This window comes from Rhinopithecus bieti, unplaced genomic scaffold (genome assembly GCF_001698545.2).
Source record: "Rhinopithecus bieti isolate Rb0 unplaced genomic scaffold, ASM169854v2 scaffold_22, whole genome shotgun sequence".
NCBI lineage: Eukaryota > Metazoa > Chordata > Mammalia > Primates > Cercopithecidae > Rhinopithecus > Rhinopithecus bieti.
Window position 1 is genome coordinate 1240691 of NW_016803136.1, and position 17043 is coordinate 1257733.

The 17043-nt window shown below is 48.4% G+C and overlaps 1 protein-coding gene across 3 annotated transcripts in view; it reads right to left on the reverse strand.

The window, feature by feature from the left end:
- The window catches only part of CRK (CRK proto-oncogene, adaptor protein), a 33964-nt gene that overhangs the window by 4914 nt on the left and 12007 nt on the right, over positions 1 to 17043 (reverse strand). Inside the window, exons 2-3 of one of the 3 annotated variants that reach the window (XM_017865449.1) lie at positions 11969 to 12334; positions 10430 to 10557 (exon numbers count right to left, since the gene is read on the reverse strand). In XM_017865449.1, coding sequence (XP_017720938.1) covers positions 10532 to 10557; positions 11969 to 12334 — 392 coding nt within the window. In that variant the 3' untranslated portion in view covers positions 10430 to 10531. Of the gene's footprint in view, positions 1 to 10429; positions 10558 to 11798; positions 12335 to 17043 lie in introns of those variants that run through there. The other 2 variants (XM_017865535.1, XM_017865393.1) reach the window with 2 other exon arrangements.

The window sequence follows — 17043 nt, forward strand, 5'->3', positions numbered from 1 at the left end:
AAAAAAAAAAAAAAAAAAAAATCCCTGCATTTCAGCATGTATTTACGTAATGTCTCTTGCTGCAAAATGAAATATAAAGTTTTTTTTTGTTTGTTTTGTTTTTGAAAAAGAGTCTCGCTCTGTCACCCAGGCTGGAGTGCAGTGACGGGATCTCAGCTCACTGCAAGCTCCGCCTCCCAGGTTCACACCATTCTCCTGCCTCAGCCTCCCGAGCAGCTGGGACTACAGGCGCCCGCCACCTCACTCAGATGCTATTTTTTTTTTATATTTTTAGTAAAGATGGGTTTCACCTTGTTAGCCTGGATGGTCTTGATCTCCTGACCTCGTGATCTGCCCACCTTGGCCTCCCAAAGTGCTGGGATGACAGGCGTGAGCCACCGTACCTGGCCGAAATATAAAGTTTTAACAATCTATGATATATTTCTATCCTGCTATGAAACTTCAGAGGTCAGTCTGATGAATGGATTCACCCCATGGCAAAATGCTGAGCGGCGAGATACAGCCTCAGATGCCACTGGACTAAAGAGTTTTAGGACCATCCTTTAAGTATCAATATTTGAATTCTGAGCATACTCTGTTCATTTAGTTTTATTAAACCAACTACTATTTACTGAATTATTATTATTATTATTTTTTTTTTTGAGACGGAGTCTCGCTCTGCCACCCAGGCTGGAGTGCAGTGGCCGGATCGCAGCTCACTGCAAGCTCCGTCTCCCGGGGTCACGCCATTCTCCTGCCTCAGCCTCCCGTGTAGCTGGGACTACAGGTGCCCGCCTCGTCGCCCGGCTACTTTTTTGTATTTTTTAGTAGAGACGGGGTTTCACCGTATTAGCCGGGATGGTCTCGATCTCCTGACCTCATGATCCTCCCGTCTCGGCCTCCCAAAGTGCTGGGATGACAGGCTTGAGCCACCGCGCCCGGCCTATTTACTGAATTATTATATAGCAGAGGGCATTTTATATTTTATAACTTTATATTACATTAAAATATAAGGTATTTTCCAATCCTCATAATCCTGCAATACAGGAAATGCTTTCATTTTACAAATCGAAAGACAGCAGTTTAGAGAAATGGCATGATACATGTGCCACAGAGGTCGCACAGTTAGTGACGGGGCTGGGAATTTGAGCCCAGAACTATCCGGCTCCAAAGCCCATTTATGCTTTTTATCTTTTATTTTTTGAGACAGGGTCTCACTCTGTCACTTAGGCTGGAGTGCAGTGACACCATCATGGCTCACTGCAGCCTGTAACTCTCCGGCTGAGGGGATCCTCCCACCTTAGCCTCCAGAGTAGCTGGGACCACAGGTGCATGCCACCATGCCCAGCTAACTCCCGGCCTGAGCCCCCGCACCATTTATGCATTTTATACAGTATCAGGAACTTTCAAATTATGCTCCTGGGAGTTGTACTGGGTTCCCTAAAAATGTCCGCAGGCCATCTACTGACCAAAGCCCACGCAAGTCCAGCCGCAGGGCCTCTTTCAGGCCCAGCCTGACCTCACTTACAGATGGAACAGCTTGACTACTGGCCCCTCTGCTGTTTCCTAAAGAACTCTCTAAAAATTACAGAGGCCTAAAGTCATCGTATGGGTCATAGGATGCTGAGAAAATGAGGGACAGAAAGAAGGGGAGAGACACATAAGATACAGAGGTTGAGAAAAAATAGCAGTGGTCTGGGTGCGGTGGCTCATGCCTGTAATCCCAGCACTGTGGGAAGCTGAGGTGGGGGGATGGCTTGAGTCCAGGATTTTGAGAGCAGCCCTGGCAAAAGAGTGAGACCTTGTCTCTACAAAAATTTTAAAAAGCCAAGCGTGCTGGTGTGCGCCTGTGGTCCCAGTTACTCGGGAGGATGAGGTAGGTCACTTGAGCCTCCTGGGAGGTCGAGGCTGCCCTCTAGCCTGGGCAACAAGACCCTTTCTGAAAAAAACAGAAAAAACCAAGCTAAATCTGCCTGTGTCGTGAAGATGAAGGCTGAGCACACGTGTGAAGGAAGGAGAGGAAGGGATGATGGTACGCCCATCCTTACACACAGATAGCAATCCTCACAGGCTGCTACCACCAGGGCTCTCACCGCACCTGGTCTGCCAGCAACTTTAGAATTCAGTTTCTCACATCTGGGCCGGGCGCTGTGGCTCACGTCTGTAAACCCAGCACTTTGGGAGGCCGAGGTAGGAGGATCACTTGAGCTCAGGAGTTCAAGACCAGCCTGTGCACTATAGTGAAACCTCGTTTCTACAAAAAATAAAAAAATTGACTGGGCGTGGTGGCTCACGCCTGTAATCCCAGCACTTTGGGAGGTCGAGGTGGGTGAATCATGAGGTCAGGAGTTCAAGACCAGCATGGCCAAATTGGTGAAACCCCATCTCTACTAAAATACAAAAATTAGCCAGACATGGTGGCGTGCACCTGTAATCCCAACACCTTGGGAGGCAGAGAACAGCTTGAACCCAGGAAGCGGAGGTTGCAGTGAGCCGAGACTGTGTCACTGCACTCCAGCCTGGACAACAGAGCTACACTCTGTCTCAAACAATAAAATAAGTAAATAAATGAGCCAGGCATAGTGGTGTGTGCCTGTAGTCCCAGCTACTCAAGAGGCTGACATGGGAGGACTGCTTGAGCCCGGGAGGCAGAGATCACAGTGAGCCAAGATAGTACCACTGCATTCCAGCCTGGGCGACACAGCAAAACTCTCTTTAAAAAAAAAGGTTCTGACATGCCCCAGCCCAGCCAGGCTAGGCAACAATAGCAAGACTGTGTCTCTTGAAAAAAAAAAAAAAAAAAAAAAATTAGTAAGGCATCATGGTGTGCAACTGTATTTCCAGTTACTCAGGAGACTGAGGCAGGAGGACCACTTAAGCCTGGGAGTTTGAGCCTGTAGTGAGCCAAGGGCACCACTGCACCCCACCCTGGTGAAAAAAGCAAGATTCTGTCTCCAAAAAAAAGAGAAGCATCTTGGCTGGGCGCGGTGGCTCACGCCTGTAATCCCAGCACTTTGAGAGGCTGAGGTGGGCAGATCACGAGGTCAGGAGATTGAGACTATTCTGGTTAACAGTGAAACCCCATCTCTACTAAAAATACAAAAAAATTAGCCAGATGTGGTGGCGGGCACCTGTAGTCCCAGCTACTCGGGAGGCTGAGGTAGCAGAATGGCATGAACCCGGGAAGTGGAGCTTGCAGTGAGCCGAGATCCCACCACTGCACTCCAGCCCGGGCGACAGAGCGAGACTCCGTCCCAAAAGAAAAAAAAAGAATATGGTCTGGTAACTTAAGGCCCGTCTTCTCCACTAACATCCCCAATATCTGCTGTATCTGAATCCGTTATTTTACTCATACTGGAAACAAACACAGGAGGCCAGGCACGGTGGCTTATACCTGTAGTCCCAACACTTTCGGAGGCCAAGGTAGGCGCATCACTTGAGGACAGAAGTTCGAGACCAGCCTGGCCAACATGGTGAAACTCTATCTCTACTAAAAATACAAAAATTGGCCAGGCATGATGGCTCATGCCTGTAATCCCAGCTACTAGGGAGGCTGAGGCAGGAGAATCGCTGGAACCCAGGAGGCAGAGGTTGCAGTGAGCCAAGATCATGCCATTGCATTCCAGCTTGGGTGACAGAGTAAGACTCCGTCTCAAAAAGAAAAGAAAAAAAGAAAACACAAGGCCATGAGGGAGCATTTGGAGCACTGGAAATGTTCTTTCGCCTGGATGGCTGTCACACAGGTGCACGTGGATGTAAACTCATCAAACTGGATCCCTGAGATTTTGCGGAAGGTGGCTCTTTAGGATATAGCCTTAAGTACGCCATTCTATTTGAGAGCAAAATCTGTTTAAATACCTTAGTGTTGGCTGGGCACGGTGGCTCATGCCTGTAATCCCAGCACTTTTAGAGGCCAAGGTGGGCAGATCACCTGAGGTCGGGAGTTCGAGACCAGCCTGACCAACATGGAGAAACCCCGTCTCTACTACAAATACAACATTAGCCAGGCGTGGTGGCAAATGCCTCTAATCCCAGCTACACGCAAGGCTGAGGCAGGAGGATTGCTTGAACCCGGGAGGCGGAGGCTGTGGTGAGCCGAGATCGTGCCATTGCACTCCAGCCTGGGCAACAAGAGTGAAACTCCATCTCAAAATACATACATACATACATACATACATACATACATACCTCAATGTTATATTGTCTTTATTCTTTTTCTGAGACAGAGTCTCACTCAGTCACCCAGGCTGGAGTGCAGTGGCGCAATCCTGGCTCACTGCAACCTTCACCTGCCGGGTTCAAGCAATTCTCCTGCCTCAGCCTCCCAAGTAGCTGATAGGACAAGTGCGCGCCATCACGCCCAGCTAATTTTTTTTTTTTCGCATTTTTAGTAGAGACAGGGTTTCACCATGCCGAGTAGACTGGTCTCGAACTCCTGACCTCGTAATCCACCCACCTCGGCCTCCCAAAGTGCTAGGATTACAGGTGTGAGCCATCACGCCCAGCCTATATTGTATTTATTCTTAAGCATTCAAAGTGTGGTCTCTAATCACATCCCACAGAGCTCTAAGAAGTGAAGGGTAGGTTCAAAAGTGGACCAGTCCCACCCCTTGCTGTTAACACAGAACGATACCAATTTCTCAAAACATGGGGCAAAGCCTGCTGATGTGCCTTCAGATCTTTTCTTTTCTCTTATTTTTTTTTTTTTTTGAGACCTAGTCTCGCTCTGTTGCCCAGACTGGAGTGCAGTGGTGCGATCTCGGCTCACTGCAAGCTCCGCCTCCCAGGTTCACGCCATTCTCCTGCCTCAGTCTCCCGAGTAGCTGGAACTACAGGCGCCGCCACCACGCCCGGCTAATTTTTTGTATTTTTAGTAGAGACGGGGTTTCACCGTAGGATGGTCGTGATCTCCTGACCTCGTGATCTACCTGCCTCGGCCTCCCAAAGTGCTGGGATTACAGGTGTGAGCCACTGCGCCCGGCCCCAGATCTTTTCTTTCAGAATTTTTTTTTGTAACGGAGTTTTTGTTCCTGTGGCCCAGGATGGAGTACAGTGGCACTATGTTGGCTCCGTCTCCAAGATTCATGTGATTCTCCTGCCTTAGCCTGTCGAGCAGCTGGGACTACAGGCGCCTCACCACGCCCAGCTAGTTTTTGCATTTTTAGTAGAGATGGGGTTTCACCATGGTGGTTCTTAGAATACCCAACTCCCTCCAGCATTCTTCCTCTGCCCTCCTCCAGCCAGAGTCCGCAGCCACCCCTTCCTCCAAACTGTTAAAGACCTAAGGCAGGCCGCGCGTGGTGGCTCACGCCTGTAATCCCAGCACTTTGGGAGGCCGAGGTGGGCAGATCACGAGGTCAGGAGATCGAGACCATCCTGGCTAACACGGTGAAACCCCGTTTCTACTAAAAATACAAAAAATTAGCCGGGCGCGGTGGCAGGCGCCTGTAGTCCCAGCTGCTTGGGAGGCTGAGGCAGGAGAAAGGCAGGAACCCAGGAGGCGGAGCTTACAGTGAGCTGGGATCGCGCCACCGCACTCCAGCCTGGGCAACAGAGCGAGACTCCGGGGGAAAAAAAAAGACCTAAGGCAGCATGTGGCGCCACAGGAAGCCCTGGTCTCTAAATATCGTCATAGTGCCTTTGGGACCTCGGGAGAATTTTCGTGTGCTTTCAACATTTCAGGAGAAAGGCCCCAAAAAGCACAAAGGGTTATTTAATTTTAATAAGGTCTTCCTTGAGCTATTTTTACTTCAAGGCCATTTTGGTCAGGTTAATTAGCCCAATTGATTGCTTACAAATTTTCTTCTTTATCCATTTAAAAATCAGAATCAGGCCAGGTGCAGTGGTTCACACCTGTAATCCCAGCACTTTGGGAGGTCGAGGTGGGTGAACTCCTGAGGTCAGAAATTCAAGACCAGCATGACCAACATTCTGAAATCCCATCTCTGTGAAAAATACAAAATTAGCCAGGCGTGGGGGCACACGCCCATAAGCCCAGCTACTCAGAAGGCTGAGGCAGGAGAATCACTTGAACCCAGAGGTGGAGGCTGCAGTGAGCTGCGATTGTGCCTTTACGCTCCAGCCGGGGCAACAAGTGCCAAACTCTTTCTCAAAAAAAAAAAAAAAACAAAAAAACAAAACAAAAAAAGATTCATTTCAGTTATGGCATATCCATTATCTCATCCCCCCTATATTTGAACCTCTCTGCCAAGAACCTAATCAACTGTAAAGAAAAGATTTTTCTTTTTGGTTGTTTTTTTTTTTTTTTTTTGAGATCAGGCTTCGCTCTAAGCTAGGGTGCCCAGTTGCAGCTCACTGTAGCCCCAAACTCCTGGGCTTGTGATCCCCTATCTCAGCCTCCCAAGTAGCTGGGACTACAGGCACATGCCACTGTACCTGGCTAATTTTGTACTTTTAATTTTGTAGAAATGGGGTCTTGCTTTGGAGCCTAAGCTGATCTTGAACTCTTGGCTTCAAGCAATCCTCCTCCTGCTTGGCCTCCCAAAGCACTGGGATTATAGGTGAGCCACTGCGTCTGCCCTTTTTTTTTTTTAAAGAGAGACAGAGTTTCACTGCGTTGCTGGGCAAAGCCTCAAACTCCTGGGCTCAGCTGGGCAAGGTAGCTCATGCCTGTAATCCCAGTACTTTGGGAGGCCGAGTTGGGCGAATAACTTGAGGTCAGGAGTTGCAGACCAGCCTATCCAGCATGGTGAAACCTGGTCGCCACTAAAAATACAAAAATTAGCTGACCATGGTGGTGGGTACCTATAATCCCAGGTCCTCAGGAGCCTGAGGCACAAAGATCCAGGAGACGGAGTTTGCAGTGAGCCAAAATTGTGCCACTGCTCTCCAGACTGGGTGACAGAGCAATACACTGTCCCAAAAAGAAAAAAAAAAACTCTGGGCTCAAGGGTTCCTCTCCCCTCAGTCTCCCAAGTAGCTGGGACTACAGGCACATGCCACCATATCTGGTGTAAAAAAAAAAAAATTGGATTTTGACGTGGTTTTCCTCTGTAGGGTAGAACCAAGAAAATCGGGCCAGGCACGGTGGCTCACACCTGTAATCCCAGCACTTTGGAAGACTGATGTGTGCCGCTCACCCGAGGTTAGGAGTTGGAGACCAGCCTGGCCAACATGATGAAACCCCATCTCTACTAAAAATACAAAAAAATTAGACGGACGCAGTGGCAGGCACCTGTAATCCCAGCTACTCGGGAGGCTGAGGCAGGAGAATTGTTTGAACCTGGGAGGCGGAGGTTGCAGTGAGCCGAGATTGCGCCACTGCACTCCAGCCAGGGTGACAAGAGGGAGCCTCCATCTAAAAAAAAAAATGGGGCCGGGCGCGGTGGCTCATGCCTGTAATCCCAACACTTTGGGAGGCCAAGGTGGGCGGATCACGAGGTCAGGAGATCGATACCATCCTGGCTAACACGGTAAAACCCTGTCTCTACTAAAAATACAAAAAATTAGCCAGGCGTGGTAGCGGTCTCCTGTAATCCCAGCTACTTGGGAGGCTGAGGCAGGAGAATGGCGTGAACCCGGGAGACGGTTGCAGTGAGCTGAGATTGTGCAACTGTACTCCAGCCTGGGCGACAGAGTGAGACTCCGTCTCAAAAAAAAACAAAAAAAGAGAATCTATACATTAAAAATAGTTCTGATATGGTCCAAAGGTCTAATTTACACATAATTCCTTTTCCCAATAACATCTTGCCTCATACAAATCTCTACTCACTTATCCCTTAGAAGTCTGAAAGAAGGCCGGGCACGGTGGCTCACGCCTGTAATCCCAGCACTTTGAGAGGCCAAGGCAGGTGTTGGACCACGAGGTCAGGAGATCGAGACCATTCTGGCTAACACAGTGAAACCCTGTCTCTACTAAAAATACAAAAAAAATTAGCCGGGCGTGGTGGCGGGCGTCTGTAGTCCCAGTTACTCGGGAGGCTGAGGCAGGAGAATGGCATGAACCCGGGAGGCAGAGCTTGCAGTGAGCTGAGATCGCCGCCATTGCACCCCAGCCTGGGCGACAGAGCGAGACTCCGTCTCAAAAAAAAAAAAAAGAAAAAAGAAAAGAAAAGCAAGAACAAAGAATGTAACATTGAGGTATTTAAACATAGATTTTGCTATCAAGTAGAATGGTGGACTTAAGGCTATATCCTAAAGAATCACAATCCACAAAACACCTAGAAAAGTTGACTAAAATATAACAAGCATCCTTCTGTCTTTCCTTTTTGAGGAAGCAAGTCCAGCTGTATCATGGAGTCATTGGTAAAGAAGACTCAACGTGGTTACTCCAGTTTCTTTGCTCCCAAGGAACATAATGAACACTGGTTATTTCCTAATTCTATGTAGTTTTCAAGGCTAATCGTGATCCTGGTGCAGTCAGATCTAGAATTAGTCCAGGAACAAAAGATTACCCAGCTGATCAGTGAGTTCCAGATAAGAATAAAATCAGAACCCAAATGGTATTCATTTTTGGAATTCACTATACAGGGGACATCACAGAACTTTGATTTTCTTTGCTGGTACAAACCCAGGTGACTGCTTTTCTAGGTCCCTACTACCAACCAGAAGCACATCAATGACTGCAAACATTCCTTTGATCCAGACTTGCTTTCAGTGAGCTCAGGGCAGGACACACACACAAATTCATACACACAAAACCATGGAAAAGCAAGTACAGAGAGGCAGCACAGGGGCCTTGTCTTCCAACCTCCTGGGCTCAAGCAATTTTCCTACCTCAGCCTCCCAAGCAGCTGAGACCACAGTTGCACACCACCATGCCTGGCTAATTTTTTTTTTTTTTTTTTTGAGATGGAGTTTCGCTCTTGTTGCCCAGGCTGAAGTGCAGTGGCACAATCTCGGCTCACTGCAACCTCTGCCTCCCGGGCTCAAGTGATTCTCCTGTCTCAGCCTCCCGAGTAGCTGGGATTACAGGCGCCCACCACCATGCCCCGCTAATTTTTGTATATTTAGTAGAGACAGGGTTTCACCATATCAGTCAGGCTGGTCTTAAACTCCAGATCTCAGGTGATCCACCCGCCTCGGCCTCCCAAAGTGGTAGCATTACAGGTGTGAGCCACTGCGCCCGGCATGTATGTTTTGTTTTTGTTTTTAGATCACCTAATTTAAAAAAAATTTTTTTGTAGAGACTGGGTCTCACCATGTTGCCCAGACTGATTACAAACACCTGGACTCAAGCAAGCCTCCCACCTCAGCCTCTGAAAGTGCTGGAATTACAGGCGTAAGTCACAGCACCTGGCCAAACATCCGCCTGTTGTTTTTGTAGCTTTATTGGAACATAGCAAGCTCATCTGTTGTTTTATCTATGATTTCTTTCTTGCTACAGTGGCAGAGTTGGGACACAGAATTTAAGGCCCTCAAAAACCTTCACAGAAAAGGTTTACAGACCCCTGATCTAAGTAACAGGTAGTATATCTAGGGCCCATCAACAGTCTTTCAAATTGATGGAAACAAATGAGGATAATTCAGCCTCAACGATTCACCTGCATCAGTGACGGACTGAAACTGGCATAGGTGGAAAAGGGAGACAGGCCTTACCCTGACTCTGGTGTGAGTCACAAAAGATCTCTAGCTCAACTGATCATGCCTGAAGCTAAGCTCCCCATCCCCTTGATAAACAGTGACCACACACAGTACATACGTTTTAGCTCAACAGACATTTCTAAAAATTGGCCAGGCATAACAGCTCACACCTGTAATCCCAGCACTATGGGAAGCCAAGGCGGTTGAATCACCTGAGGTCAGGAGTTCGAGAACAGCCTGGCCAACATGGTGAAATCCTGTCTCTACTAAAACTACAAAAATTAGCTGGGCATGGTGGTGTGTGCCTGTAATCCCAGCTACTCAGGAGACTGAGGCAGGGGAATCGCTTGAACCTGGGAGGCGGAGGTTGCACTGAGCTGAGATCATGCCACTGCACTCCAGCCCAGGCGATGGAGTGAGATTTCGTCTCAAAGAGAACTTAAAAAAAAAAAAAAAAAAAAGAGTCCAAAAAAACCCAATACCCAAATCAAAAGAAAACTTACTAAAATCATAAACCAGTTTTCTACTCAAATCTTTATTTATAAGATTTGTGTTTCACAGCAGGTAGAAAAGCTCAACCATTTTTTTGAGCAGTAAAGCCTCTAAGGCAGGCATGATTAAATCTCTTTGAGAAAGGAAATGCAAATAGAAGCAGAATTCATGTGATAACTGGTTTCTCCTGGGTCAGCTGGCTTGTTCCATGGTTTTTCTTTTTTTGAGACAGAGTCTCACTGTCGCCCAGGCTAGAGGGCAGTGTCATGATCTCAGCTCACTGTAGCCACGACCTTTCAGGCTCGGGTGATCCTCTCTCCTCAGCCTCCCGAGTAGCTGGGACCACAGGCATGTGCCACCATGCCTGGCTAATTTTTTGTAGAGATGGCATTTTGCCATGCTGTCTAGGCCGGTCTCCAACTCCTGAGCTCAACTGATCTGTCCACATCGGCCTCATAAGGTGCTGGGATTACAGGTATGAGCCAACACGCCCGGTGTTTGTTCCATGTTTTCATACTTACTTCAACCCAGTGCTAACAAAGTCTGGAATAAATATCAAGAGTTACACCTAGTGACTCAGTAAGGCCAGACAAAAATAAAAAAAAAAAAAGAGAGAGGAAAAAAACAAGAAAATAAAAGAGTCAGATCCATCATACACACAGCACCATGCTGGATGTTACCATCATCTCATCTCACAGGAAGACCTGAGGGTAGAAATCTATTTTCCTCCAAACAAGGAATGAGAACAAGAGGCAGTGATAACCCTGACAACACACATTCCATTTCTCATTCAAGCCAGGACTGCAGGTGCATGCCACCATGCCTGGCAGGTTTTTTCTTCCCCCCCCTTTTTTTTTATTTCACTTTTTGTTTAAAAAGCTGAGGTCTCACTACGTTTCCCAGACTGGTCTTAAACACCTGGTCTCAAGTGGTCCTCCTGCCTCAGCCTCCCAGAGCACTAGGATTACAAGTGTGAGCCACTGTGCCCAGTCTGCACTAGCTTTTACACTGAACCATCAGCTCTTCTGAAAAGAAAGGAATGGAGAGACGAAGGAAGGAAGAAGAAAGGAAGGAGACAAAGGTGTGACTGAGAGGAATAAAGGAATTAACACCATGTAATGGCTGGCCAGAAGGAAGTGGGCTACTGAAGGTATTTCACCAGTTAAGGCAAAAATTAATTCCTGAGGAAGAACTGGCTTCTTACATGATTTAGAAAGACCCGTGCACCTGGCATTCCTCAGAATGAGGACTTTTGGGTGTGAATCTCTTCACACCTCTACCATGCCTGCTTCCTCCTGGATTCTTACTCAATGAACACAATTAGTGGTAAGGAACTCCATGTCCCCTGAAGCAAAAACAAGTTTCTGCGGGAAAACTCCATGTAAGTGCTTTGATAGAGACCACTTATTACGCTCAAATCCATCTGAACCCACCTTCTTTTAGACAACGACAAACAGAAAGCAAGAAACAGATGAGGATGTGGATGAGGAAAAACATTTGAGGTGAATTCCTGTGAATTCAGGTGGTGTTATTAAAGCAGTCCGAGTGTGTTTAGTAGATCAATTAAGAACATTCAGTTATACAGTTTTAAGCTTACTCATTCCCAAATAGGTTTTCTATGAAAAAGAGAAAACCCAACATTAAATGCCAAAATCAGTGCTTAGCAGCTTTGCCATCTACAACATCCCAATGCTGCTGTAGTCAGCACTGCTACAAAGCTCTAAGAGGACCGAGAGGAGACCCTGCAGCAGATCTCTTCTTTCTACATTGTGCACGTTATGTACCTCCAAAGCCAAGGCTGTCTTGTCGTAGGCATTGGGGACTCGCTTCTGGATAACCCTGGCATATATGGGCCCATTCTGGAGGTTAGGGAGCGGAGTGTTGACGCTGGGTTGGGCATAGGGCCCAGGCTCCGGCCCACCCAGTGGCTGTGGGTGGGAACCCTCCTGGTTACCTCCAATCAGAGCCGATACTGAGGCGGAGGCAGGTCTATACTTCTCGACGTAAGGGACTGGAATCATCCCTCTCTTGCCTTCGCTGTCCTCCGCATTCCACCACTGCTCTTCAGGCTTGTCCCGGATTCTCAAGATGTCTCCTTTCTTAAAGGGAAGATCTTCCTCATCATTCCCATTAAAGTCAAAGAGGGCTCGCACATACTCCGCCTCCTCCTGCCTGAGAATCACTCCACTACCCTGCCTGGATCTGGAGACCGGTTCTATCAACGTTGTAGTGTCCAAATAGTGTATTTTGTAGAATTCCAGTAAAGCAGGCAATGAATCAAACTCTTGATCTCCTATTCGGAGTCTGGAGGGGCTCACCCCTGGAAGAAACAGAGCAGGCTGTTATTTAATGATGTACTATACCGGAAATGAAATACAGATTTTATTTTTATTTTTTTAGAGTTGGGATCTCACTGTGTTACCCAGGCTGGTCTTGACCTCCAGGGTTCAAGTGATCCTCTCACCACAAACTCCTGAGTAGCTGGGGCTACAGGAGGCCACCACTGTGCCTGGCCCAAATGGAGATTTCACACCCCATATACATTTAGTCAAGATTTAACCAGAAAAAAAAACTCTAGAAAAAATAACCCCTTCTCTTCACAGCATACCGACATCACATTTGGAAGCTGAACTATCCCCTGGGAGAAAGATGCCCATCACTAGGGCCCCAGGGAAGGATCAGAAGGCCAAGAGACGAGGCTGGTCAGGACGTGCTCTTGTACTTGAATCAAAGACAGAGGGGCTGTCAGTGCGTTCTCCAAACACGTTCTGTCGCTACCCTATTTACAGAGCAGTGTACGCCTCAAGGTTCTGTTGCATCTTTTTCTGAGACCAAGTCTCACTCTGTTGCCCAGGCTGGAGTGCAGGGGCACGATCTCGGCTCACTGCAACCTCCGCCTCCCAGGTTCAAGCGAAGCTCCTGTCTCAGCCTCCCGAACAGCTGGGATTCCAGACTCCCATCACCACGCCTGGCCTTTTTTTATTTTTTGTATTTTTAGTAGAGATGGGGTTTCACCATGTTGGCCAGGCTGGTCTCAAACTCCTGATCTCAGGTAATCCATCCCCCAAAGTGCTGAGACTACAGGCGTGAGCCACCGTGCCCGGCCTGCATCGATTTTTCAATCTCAGGAAATGTAGCAAGCTCTCACTTTCCATGGGTCCCTGCTGATGTTCCAGAGGGTGGAGAGAGCTTAGTGTCTACACTGAGCTCATACATTTTCCCCCTCCACATCTAAAATGTGTAACTCCGAATAAGAAAAACTGTCTCTTTACTGTTGTGGTTTTTGTTGTTGTTGAGACAGAGTCTCGCTGTGCCGCTCAAGCTGGAGTGCAGTGGCACGATCACAGCTCACTGCAGCCTTGACCTCCCAGGCTCAAGCACTTAGGGAAGCTGAGACAGGTGGATCCCCGGAGCTCAGGAGTTCAAGACCAGCCTGGCAACATGGCTGTCACTGCAAAAAATTTTAAAAATTAGCTGGGCATGGTGGCACACTTCCATAGTCCCAGCTACTCGGGACACTCAGGTAGGAGGATGGCTTGAGCCCGGGAGGTCAAGGCTACAGTGAGCCATCATCATGCCAATGCATTCCAGCCTGGACAATGAAGCAAGACTCTGTGTCAAACAAAAATAAAAGAAAATGAATTTTGTTGGACCTGGTGCCTCACACCTTAATCCGAGAACTTTAGGAGGCTGAGGTGGGAGGATCGCTTGAATCCAGGATTTTCAGACCAGCGAAGACTTCACACAGCGAAGACTTTCAACACAGCCAAGACTTCATCACTACAAAAATTATTAAAAATTAGCTGGGCTGGCCGAGCACAGTGGCTCACGCCTATAATCCCAGCACTCTGGGAGGCCAAGGCGGGCGGATCACGAGGTCTGGAGATAGAGGCCATCCTGGCTAACACGGTGAAACCCCATCTCTACTAAAAACACAAAAAATGAGCCAGGCGTGGTGGTGGGCGCCTGTAGTCCCAGCTACACAGGAGGCTGAAGCAGGAGAATGGCGTGAACCCAGGAGGCGGAGCTTGCAGTGAGCCGAGATCGTGCCACTGCACTCCAGTCTGGGCAACAGAGCGAGACTCAGTGTCCAAAAAAAAAAAAAAAAAAAAAAAAAAATTAGCCGGGCCTAGTGGTGCACACCTGCAGTTGCAGCTACTCGGGAAGCTAAGGTTACAGATCTCTTGAGCCCAGGAGTTTGTGGGTACAGTGAGCCATGATCGCGCCAAAGCACTCCAGCCTGGATGACAGAGCAAGACATTGACTCTTAAAAAAAGAAAAACTAAGTGTGAAAAAAAAATGACTGGGCACAGTGGTTTCCGTCTGTAATCCCAGCACTTTGGGAGGCCAAGGCAGGAGGACTGCTTGAGGCAAGTAGTTCAAGACCAGCCTGGGCAATAAAGTGAGATCCCATCTCTTAAAAAAACAAGAAAACATTAGCCAGGCAACGTGGTGCATGCCTGTTAGTCTCAGCTACTCAAGAAGCTGAGGTGAGAGAATCGCCTGAGACCAGGTCAAGGCTACAGTGAATCATGATCATGCCACTGCATTCCGGCCTGGGCAACAGAGCAAGACTTTGTCTCAAAAAAAAATCAAAATGAGTTTTTTGAGTTTTTGGCTTTGCGGTTGTCTTGCGACCGGGTGGTCTTGCTCTGTCACCCAGGCAGGAGTGCAGTGGCGTGATCTTAGCTCACTACAACCTCTACCTCCTCGGCTGAAGCCATCCTCTTACCTCAGCCTCCGGAGCAGCTGGGACTATAAGCACACATCACCACGCCCAACTCATTTTTTGCAGAGGGGATTTCGCCATGTTGCCCAAGCCAGTCTCGAATTCCTGAGCTCAAATGATCCATCTGCCTTGGCCTCCCAAAGTGCTAGCATTACAAGTGTGAGCCACCATGCCTGGCCTGGGCTTTGTTTTTTAAGACAGGAGTCTCCCTATGTGGCCCAGGCTGGTCTCAAACTCCTGGGCCCAGCGATCCTCTCACCTTAAGTCTCCTGAGTATGTGCTTTTGTTATTTCTTTTTAGAGACAGGGTCTACCTCTGTTGTACAAGCTGGAGTGCAGTGGTGTGATCATAGCTCACCGCAATCTTAAACTCCTGGGCTCAAGATATTCTCCCACCTCAGCCTTCTAAGTAGCTGGAACTAAAGGTGCAGATGGCATTGCACCCAGATGATTTTTTTTTTTTTTTTTTTTGAGACAGAGTCACACTCTGTCACCCAGGCTGGAGTGCAGTGGCACAATCTTGGCTCACTGCAACTTCTGCCTCCCGGGTTCAAGCAACTCTCCTGCCTCAGCCTCCCAAGTAGCTGGGACTACAGGCCCACACCACCACACCTGGCTAATTTTTGTATTTTGTATTTTTAGTAGAGACGGGGTTTCGCCATCTTGGCCAGGCTGGTCTGCAACTTCTGACCTCGTGATCCATCCACCTAGGCCTCCCAAAGGCGTGAGCCACTGTGCCCGGCCCTTCACTCAGCTGATTTTCAAATTTTTTAATAGAGACAGTGGCTTGTTTTACTGCCCAGGCTGCGGTTTTGTTTTTGTCTTCTGAGATAGGGTCTGGCTCTGTCGCCCAGGCTGGAGTGCAGTGGCATGATCTTGGCTCACCGAAATCTCCACTTCCTGGGCTCAAGCCATTCTTTCACCTCAGCCTCCGGAGTCGCTGGGACTACAGGTATGCATTACCACACCTAGTTAATTTTTGCATTTTTGTAGACACAGGGTTTTTACCATGTTGCCCAGGCTGGTCTTGAACTCCTGAGCTCCAGAGATCTACCTGCCTCTGTCTCCCCAAGTGTTGGGATTACAGGCGTAAGCCACCACGCCTGGCCTATTTTTTTAAATAATGGGGTTTTGCCATGTGGCCCAGATAGGTCTTGATCTCCTGAGCACAATCTCGGCTCACTGCAGCCTCCACTTCCCAGGCTCTAGCGATCCTCCCACCTCAGCCTCCTGAGCAACTGGGACTATAGGCACACACCACCACACCTGGCTAGTTTTTGTATTTTTAGTAGAGATGGGGTTTTGCTATGTTGCCCAGGCTGGTCTTGAACTCCTGGGATCAAGTGATCTGCCCACCTTGGCCTCCCAAAGTATTGAGATTACAGATGTGACCCACTGCATCCAGCCTATTATTAATTTTAATTATTTGCTTATTGTTGGGATTTTTCTTTTTTGTGTGTGAAAAGGTCTCTTTTTTTTTGAAGATGGAGTCTTGCTCTGTCATCCAGGTTGGAGTGCAGTGGCTGGATGTCTGCTCACTGCAACTTCCATCTTCTGGGTTCAAGCAATTCTCCTGCCTCAGCCCCCCAAGTAGCTGGGATTACAGGTGTGTGCCACCACGCCTGGCTAATTTTTGTAATTTCAGTTGAGACACAGTTCCACCACATTGGCCAGGCTGGTCTCAAACTCCTGACCTCAAGTGATCTGACGGCCTCAGCCTCCAAAAGTGCTGAGAGGACAGGTGTGAGCCTGGTGTGTGATAGGGCCTCACTCTGCTGTCCAGGCTGGCGTGCAGTGGCACAATCGCAGTTCACTGCAACCTTTTTTTTTTTCTTTAAGACAGAGTCTCGCTCTGTCACCCAGGCTGGAGTGCAGTGGCACAATCTCGGCACACTGCAAGCTCCACCTCCCGGGTTCACGCCATTCTCCTGCCTTAGCCTTCTGAGCAGCTGGGATTACAGGCGCCCGCCACCTCGACCGGCTAATTTTTTTTGTATTTTAGTAGAGACGGGGTTTCACCGTGTTTGCCAGGATGGTCTCAATCTCCTGACCTCGTGATCCGCCCGCCTCGGCCTCCCAAAGTGCTGGAATTACAGGTGTGAGCCACTGCACCAGGCCTTTTTTTTTTTTTTTTGAGACGGACTCTTGCACTGTTGCCCAGGCTGGAGTGCAGTGGCACGATCTCTGCTCACTGCAACCTCCCCATTCTGGGTTCAAGTGATTCTCCTGCCTCAGCCTCCCAAGTAACTGGGACTACAGGCGCCCGCCACCACACCCAGGCAATTTTTTGTATTTTAGTAG